The following is a 12134-nucleotide window of genomic DNA, read 5'->3' on the forward strand; positions in this document are numbered from 1 at the left end:
GTAAGCCTGATGTAAAAGTGACTGTGAAAATATGATCGTATGCCTCTTTTATCAAATAAATTGTTTCAAGGCGCCTTTTTCATATAATTAACCCAGATACTACAATTAATAATCGCACAGATTGCCAAAATATCTGCTTTCCATGGTAAAATACTCGAAACATATAGTTTTCTCCCGCAGGATTAAGATCCAAAGTAAACCGAACAAAGAAAGGTATTCACAATTACGTCTACAGCGGCCGTCAAGATCATTTTAATATCCGCCTTTGAAAAAATTGATTATACAAAATTCGAGATTCAAATAAATAAAAGACGATATCAATCCCAAATTCTCCTCTAGCAACCAAGGTATCGTACCCGCCGAACATCTCAAAAGTAACTAATCTGCAATAAACCAAGGAAAAATGGCATACAGCAGTCTCTTCGACACAGTCCAAACCCTACAAAATGAACTAACATCACTACAAAATAAATTCAACGAACTCCGAGATGCCTACGAAGGGTTAGTGATCACTTGCCAAACACTCGACGTTGAGAACAGAAAAATCATGGATGAGAGTACTCAAGATGGAACGACAGATATCCTAAGCTTATTTTCAATTAGCTCTGTCTGTCAGGAGATACGAATTGATCAGATGAATATGTTCATTGTGGCGAATCCTGATATTGCACGGAAGTATGAGATTGAGGCCGGGTTACTGAGCTGTGGACAGGGGGATAGTTTGAAGACTTGGTCGGGGAATGCTAAGGTAAGAATAAGCTTCTGTTCCATATATAATAAGAAAGCTATTTCTAAAAGAGCGCCTTCCTTTTGTAATACAGGTCGACGTCGAGATCCCATCCGATGAAAGAACGCATAAGCTCTTCGAAGCCTGCTACGGCGTTTCGGTGGATGTCCTACGGCCATATACTAACGACGAGAAGCTGCTGACGCTTCTATCGCAACGGTGTACATTGTACAAGCATTTGTCGAATCAGTTTCATGAGCTCTATGATGACCTTTGTGAGAGGCTTATCGATGGGGGGGATTACAAGGAGATCTCGGTTGTTCTTCTCAGGGCTGTTGAGTATACTCATAAGGATGTAATGGGTCTAGGAGTGCAAGCTGTGGAGTCTGGGGATCAGAAAATTAAAATATAACGGACATTAGGCCCCGAGAAGCTCCCGTGTTAGATACATATATAATGCAGCAAAGCTCACCAGTGTTAACTCGTAAACCAGACCCAACGCCACTGCGAAGAGTCGGTGGGAATATAAATTGCATATGCCCATATATAGAGTAAAAGGTATTCACATTCGTGTTAGGAAGACCCTATCAGGGTCCTTATAGGACAAATTTAAACCCAATACCATAGACACCTCTATTATTTTCTGTAACCGTATAGTATCAGTTGCAGTCTCGGAGCAATTCGCAAGCTTGATACAGAAAAAGTCTTCAAGATCCGGGTCTCAAGATTCTGGGCTTCAAATTCTAAAACTCGTTTCATGCTCTCCGTAGAGCCATCAACAATTTCCGATATCAATTTGACGGTAAGGAGAATACAGAGATAAAAGCTAACACAAATCCCTGACCCGCAAAAATAATATATATATATAAGTTCTGGTTCACTTTCTGGAAGCGGGTGTTAAGAAAGCTTCGGACTGGATATAGCCCTAAACTAAATCATGAACCCGGATCCTGAGGTCGCAGATAAAAATGAGACACCTAAGCCGTCTAGCCGTCCTCCGCCGTGGCCAAATAGTAGGCCTGTCGGCTATGGTTCGTTCTCGTGGGATCTAAATCACCATTCTATTGAAGGCTCACCACCACCGATTCTAGTAAAAAGCCCACACCAGACAAAAGACTCAAATGCGTCAAAATCACAAGATTTCGACGAGGTATCCTTAACCAAATCTTCACCTGCCCCGATATCTCTCAGGAAAGCATACTTAGCGCCAGTAGGATTCTATTTAGCACAGTTTGGTTACGGGGCTGCCCATTTAGCAAGTGACGAAAGACTCAGAAATGCAACGCCGGGTTCAGAGAGCGGAGATACTCCCGGAGTATATTCGCTTCCTAAATCCTATGGGAAAGACTTCAAGGTAAGAAGGAAGGTAGGGGCCGGTGCATTCGGTGTAGTGGCCGTTGTACGGGTAATTTCTGCGGGCGATGGCGGTATCGCACATGGTTTCAGACTGCGGCCGGGCACAGAACTTATAGCGAAGAAGATCTCTGCTAACCCATCGAGAGAACATACGATGTATAGCAGGGAGTGGAAAATATTGGATACCCTTCGAGGGCATAGAAATATTCTCCATGCAATCTGCACGCAGCGTCCAAGGCCGGAAAATCCTTTTGGGCATATTTTCATGGAGTATTGTGATCTGGGGGATGTAAGGCGTCTTCAAAACAAATATAAGGATCGATTCATAATGAAGATGCGACAAAATAAGTAAGCTATACTCCAAGGAACGTGACACTTAACTTGGTGTCAAAAATATCACGGATATGGCACTAATAAATTAATACGATTAGTTTGTGCCGAGCCTGGCTGCCCAAAAAGCTTCTATGGTTGGAAAGAGTTCCCGGTCCCCTCGCATACGAGATCATGACTAGTATCGCCAGAGGCCTTGCATGGATGCATTATGGGGTTTGGGATTGGCCACTTGATAGTGCTATCGATCCCAGATGGATTTCGATAATGCATAACGATATCAAAGCAGACAATGGTAAGTGTCTTGTTCCCTTCCGTTTTAATTTTAATTTTATTTTTTTTCTTCCGCTTTTGTTTCCCCCCCCGGAGTATATGCCCCGAATAGTCTTTCCTAACATTTAAACCGCTAGTACTCATGGTTTCCCGTCAACCGGGTGACGACTGCCCATACCCCATCTTCAAAATAGGAGACCTTGGTGGAGCAACAAGACTCGGTAGAGTTGCTTTCGTTGGAAATTCAGTGACCGCCTCACCGGTAGGTTTCCTCCATCCCATTTGAAACTAATATTCACTCGATTCAACCACCGCACGCATATATTGCACTGCAACCATATCCATTTGCGCCCTAGCACTCCATACATGACCATTAGACGACTAGCGGCTAACATTCGGAATTCTCAAAACGAATAGGAGCGGTTAAGAGGATGTCTGCGCATCCCAAGCGTCCCGGAAGACGACATATTTAGTCTCGGTGCAATGATGTTTCAAGTTGCCCTTGATGTGTACCCTTTCAAATATGATGAGGTACCATCGATACACTTAGTGCTCGGTGGTCCTGACGAAACTTTTGAGCCTACAACGTGCCCAGAGGTTTGCCGAGATCCACAATTAGATCATTTCAAAGCTCCTCGTTGCACAGATGATGGAAACGTTTCGAGGTGCGAAATGCAAACACAGATAAAGTCTCTGAAATGGACAAAGTTGAAACATCCGCCGCCTCATGCGGAATGGTGGCATCAACTGGTTCTTCACTGTTTAGAAATTGAGCGGCAGGATAGACCTAACGTTATCGAGGTATTGGAACGGCTGTATCTTGGGAGAAGAGGTCGGAGAGAAGATAATGTAGGCAATCCTTTGGTATTATGGGACCCTTTTTGGCTGTCAAAGGAAGCTCAGGAGAACCTTAAAGCGAGAGAACATGAATATGATGCTATATGGCTGCAGCATTTTGAGAAATAAGCCTCGAGTTCCACGGCCTAACTCTCAATTGACATAGCTTTATCAAGGGCATCACCAATAAGCAAACATATCAGTACTAAATTTGGTATATCTACAGATAAGACTAGCTAGATAGTCTATGGCTTGAAAAATCGTATTCCTGGTCTTGAATTGGGTTACTTTTTATTCCGTTACCCGAATGCCAAATCACAGAATAGGCCTCGTGGTAGATATCACATTTATATGCAAAGAAAACTTTAGTATGCCAAGTCAAGTGTACCAAACTATTCGCCACTCTTTTCCTTCACAGAAACCAGGAGCTCATAGGAATTGATGTATACGCAGTATGCAGCATGAACACGATGAGTCTCTGCAAACAAAAATGGTCTAGTCTATCAAGCAATTACATCGGGATCAAATAGGGAGATCGTCATCTCGTATGCAGGGTGTTTAACTTAATCCCGTGTTAGTATCGATGAGGAAAACGGGATGGATATCACATGGACCCTTGCAGTATCCGCTAACTAACGCCACCCTAACAAGCTGCGGCAGGGTCACTGCTAGAAAGATAAGGAACTAATAATAAATACTGAATTCAGACTTATGAAATGCTGTATATAGCTAGGACAAATCTCAGAGAAACCATTTTGAATATCAGATTTGTGGTAGGCCGTTTACCTGCTGCTAGAGGTCAGGATCACCCGCAAATATCAAAATGTCAAGATTGATATTAGATTTAAGTTCCATACAGATCCAGTGTCGAGACTCTGCCTAACCACCATGCAAATAAATATAACCGCAATGCAGTTGCAATTGGGGTATAGCTTCCACAAAACTTGAACTTTATCTCCAGCCATATGCTAATCGTGGTTAGGCATATCTAGCGAGTTGAATCAGATGGAAATAGTGGACCCTCCTAACGAGCTCAGCGGTAGTTAGTCTTGAAACCCTAACTTAACGGAAGTTATCCTCAGTTCCCATTTGCACAATCCGCGACCAAGTTCAAGTGTTTGTCGCGAGTCCCCACAGGCTGACCAGGATTGCCTGGTTCTAGTCTGAAAAGGGTATCAGCCGCCAAGCCGGCACCTCACTTCTCCAACCCTGCACGGGACCGATCGAGAATCATTGCGATTGCGAAAGTTACACATAATACAGTCGAGATCTGAGTCGGCAAACGGGAAGGGCTGCAGCTTGTCGGGACAGCCATATCTCTGAAGCAAGGGGCCCTAGGTCGTTCCCGCGAAATTCGCTTATCTCTTCTGGCGATATTCATGCTCGAGTTTAACCGAAAAATCCAACAAATTGAACTCGAGTGAAATGGATTCTTCCTTTCAATGGTCGAAAGGTTCCACTGGTCTTGTACCAGGCTCCACCGCGTACCAAAACGTCAGTAGTTTAATCAATAACGTGGGGTCTCAATCTCGGCATGCAGAACACTGCCTTGGATCGACGACGTTTTGCCACGGACTTGGTTGAGCTTTGGGGCTCTCTATTCTCTATTCGGTTCCCTGCCCCTCATGTTCGTTTGGTGCCGCCTTCTTTGATGGAAACCTTGGGTGTTTACGGAGTAGTGTTTGCTCGCTCCAGTGTGGGACGGAGGTTGAAACTTCATGCATGGACCCACTACCCGACGATCTTGTCCTTGCCCGTGTGCGACCACAGACATCATTGCGCATCGGTTCCTGGAGATATTTATCCTAACTGCAGACTGATTATCAAAGCTTATTGAAATGGGTATACTATCAGAAAGATAGCGGGCGGGGAAAGGCTCGCTCGGGACTTATTATTTAAAGCGGTCCTTCGGCCTTCTCTCTCAGGATGCAGTACCTACAAGAAACCATCGGTCTTTAGGGCGCATACCAGACCGTAATAAGGGTATCGATATCGATTTTTCTTTTCGAGTCGCATACTAGGGTTCTCCAGAAGCCTGAGCAGTGAAAATCCAGCTCGTCGTTGTATCTTTTGCATCCACGGCGTTGAATACAAGGATCATATCCGATATATCTGTTTCGCCGAGACAAGGTTAGTTTCACTTATTAATATACGTAGGATACTATACTGTGCCCTTTAACTCCATGATCCTTCATTCAATAACGTTGCAACTTCATGAATACAACCTACCGATCCCATGTCATTCACTACTCTTTCGTCCCTACACCCAAACTCCTCACCTACCCGGCCATGTCCCAATGCAACATTGGTGTCACGGCCAGCATTTACATCCTATTCAAATCTGCCATCAAAGACTGAACTAATCCTTAAAAATGTTGTTTCTGAAGCATTCCCGTAATTTAGGTCGATTTGCAGTCTCTAGGCCACGAAAAATGAAACCGGTTCACTTTCTTGCAGCTTACATAGCTACTGCGGCGGCGGCTCCTGTTCAGCAGTTGGATAAACGACTAGTGCTGTACACTGTGTCCAATCCACTACTGCAAGTAGTCAGAAATGTTGATATCGCGGCAAAGCGTCTTCTATTTTCTTATGATACGGGAACTGGAGGGGGCCCACCTTCACCAGGAGGCGTACTAGGACTTGCAGCCGTTGCAACTGACAGGCTAATAACTAACGCTGAAGTAGCTGCCCAAGGTGTCGTTGATTTGGGTGATAAGTCGGCTATCGATAATAACAAAGCTGCGGTTCGTCCCCCCTCATAATATTTGAAAATTTGTTCCACCGATTTTAACAGCTCATATCCTGTTTTGAATTTAGTTGAATGGCCTTCAAACATTAGAGGACTACAAAAAGCTTTACGAGGGGTACTGGGCCGCAACTTCTGCCCCAACTGGTGTCAGCCCAGGCCTACTCACAAACTATACCCAAGACTTGCTGTTTTCCATGCAACGGCTGTCTACAAACCCGTATGCTGTCAGGAGACTTGCTCCAGGAGAAACACTCCCATTCAGCGTAGATGACACGATCGTTAAAAACCTCACTGGTACCGATAACGGCAGTGAGGTAATTGTTGGAATAGATCTAGATACCCTCTTGTCGCAAGGGCGGCTGTTCTATGTGGACCACAGCGTGCTCAAAGACTTTGAAACTGAGCAGTCCGCCAATCACGCAGGAGGATGCGACGCCTATTTCTTTATTCACCCAACGACGGGACAGTTCTTGCCTTTAGCTATTCGAACTAATTATCAGAGCAATTTGATCTACACACCACATGACAGCTTTGAGGACTGGCTGTTGGCCAAGATCATGTTTAACGCTGATGACTTGTTCATGGCTCAGTTCTATCATTTTTCAGGTTCCCATTTCGTTAGCGAGGCTATCTTCCAAGCTGCCGTTCGAACTTTGAGCGAGGAGCATCCCGTTTTGGCTATCCTCAGAAGATGTAAGATTTGAACTCGCGCTACAGCAAATGATCTAGACGCTAACCTCTTTGGATACAGTGATGTATGGCGCCTTTGGAATCCGACCTTTAGCAGTTGACATACTCTTCCCTGTCGGAGGTCTCATAGATCGGCACTTCGGTTACAGCGGAAGAGCGGCAGAGAGCTACTCAAACTATTTATACGAAAGTGGAATTTCCGGTGCCGTCCAGGCCAACTACTTCAAGGCCAATCTAAAGCGTCGTGGCCTCATAGAGCCTGCTTTTGGCCCGGCATTGACACATTTCCCTTTCTATGAGGATGCTCTTCCTCTCTGGAACGCCATGCACACGTTTATGACCGCCCTTGTTCACAGCTACTACCCTACTGACGCATCGGTCGCCGCCGATAATGAAATCATGGCCTGGATGGATGAAGCAAACGGGTCAGCTGAGGTTGTCGATTTCCCCAATAGGGCGACAATGAATTCCCGGGCCAAGCTTATCGACGTTCTTACACATGTTGCCCACCTCGTATCGACCGCACACCACGTCGTTAACACCAATGCCCTTATAACTGCAGGAGCTGTTCTTCCACTCAACCCAGGTGCTCTGTTCCACCCAATCCCAACCGCGAAAGGCGAAACAGACGTTGCAAAATACCTTCCAGATGTGGATAAGTCTATTGCTTATATCTTTAATACGGGACTATTTTCAAGGCCTTTACTCGCTGGAACGGACCGTACGATCGTTCACATGTTTGACGATCCGGTCATGCTTCTACGAATGAAACCTGCCGTTAGAATTGCCAACAACGTATTCAAGGCCACAATGGAGGCGAGAAGCACCATCTTTAAACACCGTCGGCTCGATAGCAATGGATTGAGTCAGGGCATGCCATTCGTATGGAAGACCCTAGACCCCGATGTTGCACCATGGAGTTTGACGGTTTAGTGTATGAATGTTTAATATTCCCAACATACTAAAAAAAATGTTTAGTATCTCTCAAACAACTCTTAAAGCGAGGAATATATATTCCATCTGCCAGAGTTGTGGTTTTATAATGTAGATAGCATAATCGATAGTTGTAATCAAAATACGAGGGGTGGAGGTGCCACATTTGGAGCATATATATGCTTTTTCTTCGATTTGTCTTCGAGTTATGCATCTTCCCTGCAATTGTCTCGCCCTGCGGGTACGTACTATGTTGTAATGCCCCTCTATTCTCGATTGAGATAGAGAACTCCTTCCAAGGAAAAAAATACACGTACTTACAGTCATAAGTGAGCTGGCTCGTGGGATGCATCTAGCAAGTAAGAATTATAAAGTAAGAGATTGGCTGGCCACGCGTAGACTTTCGTGCTCGCGGTTTCGAATCCCTTCTTTCACATTTTTTGATTTTTATTGCTTAGCGCCTTTCGTAGATAATAATAGTTTTGAAATATAACGGTGTAAGTTCCTTTTTCTTCAAAATACATCAAGCCACCAAACCACTAAGAACTAATCTGCAGCATCCAACTTCGAAGATTGTTCCATGGGTCCGAGATTTTGGCAAAGCCCCCTCATTTTGGGCCGGGTATTCCGGATGTCACTCGGTTCCGAAAAAATGTCGTGTTTGATGTTTTTTCGGCTGCAGGAGGCTTTCCATGATCGAGCAAGAATAAAAGGATGCATGATACAATAGAGTAATCAGGTGGGTGAAACTCCAAGGGTGGACGACTGATTCGTAGCAAACCCAGATTGATAAAATCCTTACTCAGCCAGTGCAACAATTTATACAAGCGATACTAGAGCTATGACGATTATTTCATAACTTTGGAGATCAACATCTACGAAGAATTTTCATGGATTCATCCTTACAGGCACGGATAGATCTTCCCCCTACATCAATTAATTTGTGAGCTTGAGGGTTGTGATAATGTAATGAGCCCCAAACCTTGGTCACACACTCTCTCAATTGAGCCCAACTGTTAGCCCTCAAGCTACTGTGATTGGTCAGATCCATGACCATCCTAGCAAACTCGTGAACTCCGACATGCGCGCCAGAACGATTACTAGGCCCCTGCACACCAAACGACGCCCCATTCTCGGCTATGGGTTGGTTTGAGCCTGCCAGCGTCGCATTTACCATACATATTCTGCATCTTTTGGATACCAAACTAGCTGAATATACCGGCTCGTGGACTTCCCTGACGTGTTTGGCGCTTTTTATTTCGATTTTTGCTCAATTTTTTTTTCCTTCTTTCGAATTTCTTTACCTGCCCGGGTTTCAGCCCATGATGGGACTTAGGTATTAGCATCAACAGAAGCTGGGCTTTTCCCGGGCGTTCTTCGTAAGTAACAGATTGAACATCTAGTACAATACAAGTTGTCAGTCAATTGGTTGCGAACAGAAGTTGATATCGTCCAAGAAACCATTCTAAATTACGATAGATATACGCACATCAAGGATTATTCATGACCGTTAATCAAACCAGCCGCCGCAGTTCTGGGATTTCGAAATTTCGAAATCGTGTTAACCGGCGGGCTTGGCTTCTAGTTTTGGTCTGGCGCCAGTGCTGGCTTGAGGAATCATTCGGGTGCACAGCTCAAAAAGAACCTTTGCATTGTGGTTTACTCAGAGGTTTAGTCAAGCTGTGCGACTGATCGTTTCGCCTCGGGGTCAAAGTGGCCTGAGATTAGAAATTTTTGTACTCAAAAAGCAAAAACCTCTTTATGATGCATGTTGACATTCAGAATGTTCTCTTGCAGTACCGTGGGAAGTTGGTGTCTATATAATCGAGCAGTTAACCCTCTCCACCCGGAATATTTTAAACAGCATCAAGTACAATAAATATAAATCGGATACCATCTATACTTCTCTCTTATTCCATAACATTTATATCCCGCTCGGGTTCGGGTTCTTGGATTAAATTTAATTAATATCAATCGATTTTTCTCCCTTTCCAAATATCTCCATCCCTGCCGTTTTTGTGAGATATCAGCCTTAAACCGACCGCTTGTCGATACAAAAACGTTGCCAAGGATTAGTAACATCCCCAACACAGCTCTAAAAATGGGTACCCGAGTTCTCTACATGGCTTCGACCGAAAACACCAGGAGTGATGCACCACCGACTCCAACGAAGCTCTCCTTTTTCGAAGACTCTCTCGAACAAAATATGGCCCAACCGAATGCTTCTTATAATATTCCCCGTGATTCATCGCTGATATGTGCAAACGCCTTTATCACCGGTGCGGGGGCAGTAATGTTCCATCGAAAGAGTAAGAGAGTCGTTTTGGTCATCGATGACCGCGAGGCTCAAAGACCGCTTGGATGGTTTTTGCCTAAGGGAAGACGGGACGTTGGAGAGACTTTTGAACAGGCTGCGGTACGCGAAGGTGAAGAAGAGGTATGTCCATCCGGAGACCCACTTGTAGTGAAATAATTATGCTCGACATATGCAACCGTGCTGTTCAGCTGCGTCGCAAATTCGGTATAATAATAATATGCATACAATATGATCAAGTACATAACGCTAACGGTACCTTCTTTTCTTGTTACACAGGGCGGATACCCATGCAGACTTCTTCCCGTTCCCGTTCCCACACGGCAGCCTAAAAAGGTTGCCGACAGGAACGTTTTGTCCACGGAGCCGATTTATATGCACAACTGGGCCATTCCCTCTAAGAGACTATGGCAAGATGGTGGCATGTATACCTGCTTCTGGTACGTCTGTGAGATCACAGATGAGGACGTAGAAAGGGTTGAACGTGAGAAGCAAGAGAAGGATATGCTGAATAGAGCACAGATTAACTTAGCGGAAGCCAACGCTACAAGTGAAAAGGTTTTTATCGACTATCATGAGTTAAAATACCGATCGGAGTTGTTCGGGTATGAGGAAGCGAAGAAGTTGATTGAGGAGTCGATCGACTCGACGGTGTTTGGGTGTGTGCTACAGACAGCTATAGAGCTAGTACAGAAGCTGGATGAGATGGAGAATAAAGCCTAGAGGAGTGTGTATATCATTCTGTATTGGAGTTACTTGGTGTTCTTTCTTTCTCTTTTTGATTTCTGCTAGGTTTTTATATTGGGGGATATCTCTTTTTCTTACATTGTTCTGGAACACAGCGGGTCACTCTTAGCTTTTGATTACACTATTTCCTGTATCTATTTTACTTAACATCCATCAGAATGAACTAACGTGCCGTTTGGCAAGAGTTTTGACATCCTTATAAATGCAAATTGGACTTGTGAGACAATCTATAGATATAGATGCTGACAACACCCTTTATAACATCCCTGACCGGTGAGCCGGCGGACCGGAACAAGGGCACCCGACATTAAACAAGCGAGTCATAGCCCGGATGGAGGTGATACAGAGAAACCTAAATCATGAACGGCTACTTGCACTTGGAAGACATATTTCGCCTTATCTTCAAGATCTAGATGCATATGCCGTGAAACCCTTCCGCTTTTCATTACGAGATCCAAACAGCACAAAGTTCATAGAGTTATTCCGAAAGTTTGCTGTAAACACGGTTAGTCTAACCCGCCTCACATCCTTTTCCGTCACATCTACGACACAACTCGCGGAACTTCGCCCGAACCGAAGCAGATCCATGGTAATGCCATGAGAAATTGGCGGAATCTGTTCTAACAACTATGATACGCATTCTGTGGAAAGACGAACGGCAAGTCGGAGTCTTGGCGTTTTTGTTCGCCAAGAAACGGAGAAAAGTAAGGTCGCATTGAGCAGCAGCCATCCATACATTTGCCATCCGCTATTCCCACGTGCATGTGTGCATATAAGCCTTCACCGGAATCTGGGGATCGGTAGCTTATCTCGACCAAGGGTTTTCTGGAATATCGGTTACCAGCTTCCCCAGATATTCCCTACTACGGAATCTTTAGCAACAGCTCATCCTACTTGATTAATAATTCACGGAGGTATTCCGAAGGCATTCCTGCAGATGATTATCATAGTAACTGTTTATATTTCAATGGCATAATTGATAATCACGAATCTTTCCGCCCCTCCACAACATTTAGATGCGGTGCTCCTCCAGCTGCAGGTTTCATCAATTAAGGCGCCATAATTAATTCTACTAATGAACATGACCCTCCCGTCCTCAAGAGTCATACGACGTCTTCTTATATAAGCCCCTCTTATCTAATCCATTGACTTCTCTGGCAAGCCGGCGCCCGATTGGT

At 44.6% G+C, this 12134-nt stretch overlaps 4 protein-coding genes across 4 annotated transcripts; all 4 read left to right on the forward strand.

Annotated features, from left to right (window-relative positions):
• Positions 1-403: 403 nt before the first annotated feature.
• On the forward strand, positions 404-1139 carry AOL_s00169g80 (uncharacterized protein; the record flags this gene model as incomplete). Its single annotated transcript, XM_011127437.1, has 2 exons — positions 404-748; positions 822-1139. The coding sequence occupies 2 exons, from the start codon at positions 404-406 to the stop codon at positions 1137-1139; spliced, it is 663 nt and encodes a 220-aa protein (XP_011125739.1).
• Positions 1140-1664: 525 nt separating this feature from the next.
• AOL_s00169g81 (uncharacterized protein) lies at positions 1665-3652 on the forward strand (the record flags this gene model as incomplete). The annotated part of the gene is made up of 4 exons (XM_011127438.1): positions 1665-2431; positions 2515-2708; positions 2824-2948; positions 3104-3652. The coding sequence occupies 4 exons, from the start codon at positions 1665-1667 to the stop codon at positions 3650-3652; spliced, it is 1635 nt and encodes a 544-aa protein (XP_011125740.1).
• Positions 3653-5955: 2303 nt separating this feature from the next.
• AOL_s00169g82 (uncharacterized protein) lies at positions 5956-7895 on the forward strand (the record flags this gene model as incomplete). The annotated part of the gene is made up of 3 exons (XM_011127439.1): positions 5956-6267; positions 6341-6965; positions 7024-7895. The coding sequence occupies 3 exons, from the start codon at positions 5956-5958 to the stop codon at positions 7893-7895; spliced, it is 1809 nt and encodes a 602-aa protein (XP_011125741.1).
• A 2101-nt stretch (positions 7896-9996) lies between these two features.
• On the forward strand, positions 9997-10932 carry AOL_s00169g83 (uncharacterized protein; the record flags this gene model as incomplete). Its single annotated transcript, XM_011127440.1, has 2 exons — positions 9997-10332; positions 10489-10932. The coding sequence occupies 2 exons, from the start codon at positions 9997-9999 to the stop codon at positions 10930-10932; spliced, it is 780 nt and encodes a 259-aa protein (XP_011125742.1).
• Positions 10933-12134: the final 1202 nt, after the last annotated feature.

Source organism: Orbilia oligospora (assembly GCF_000225545.1).
Source record: "Orbilia oligospora ATCC 24927 unplaced genomic scaffold scaffold00169, whole genome shotgun sequence".
Taxonomy (NCBI): Eukaryota; Fungi; Ascomycota; class Orbiliomycetes; order Orbiliales; family Orbiliaceae; genus Orbilia; species Orbilia oligospora.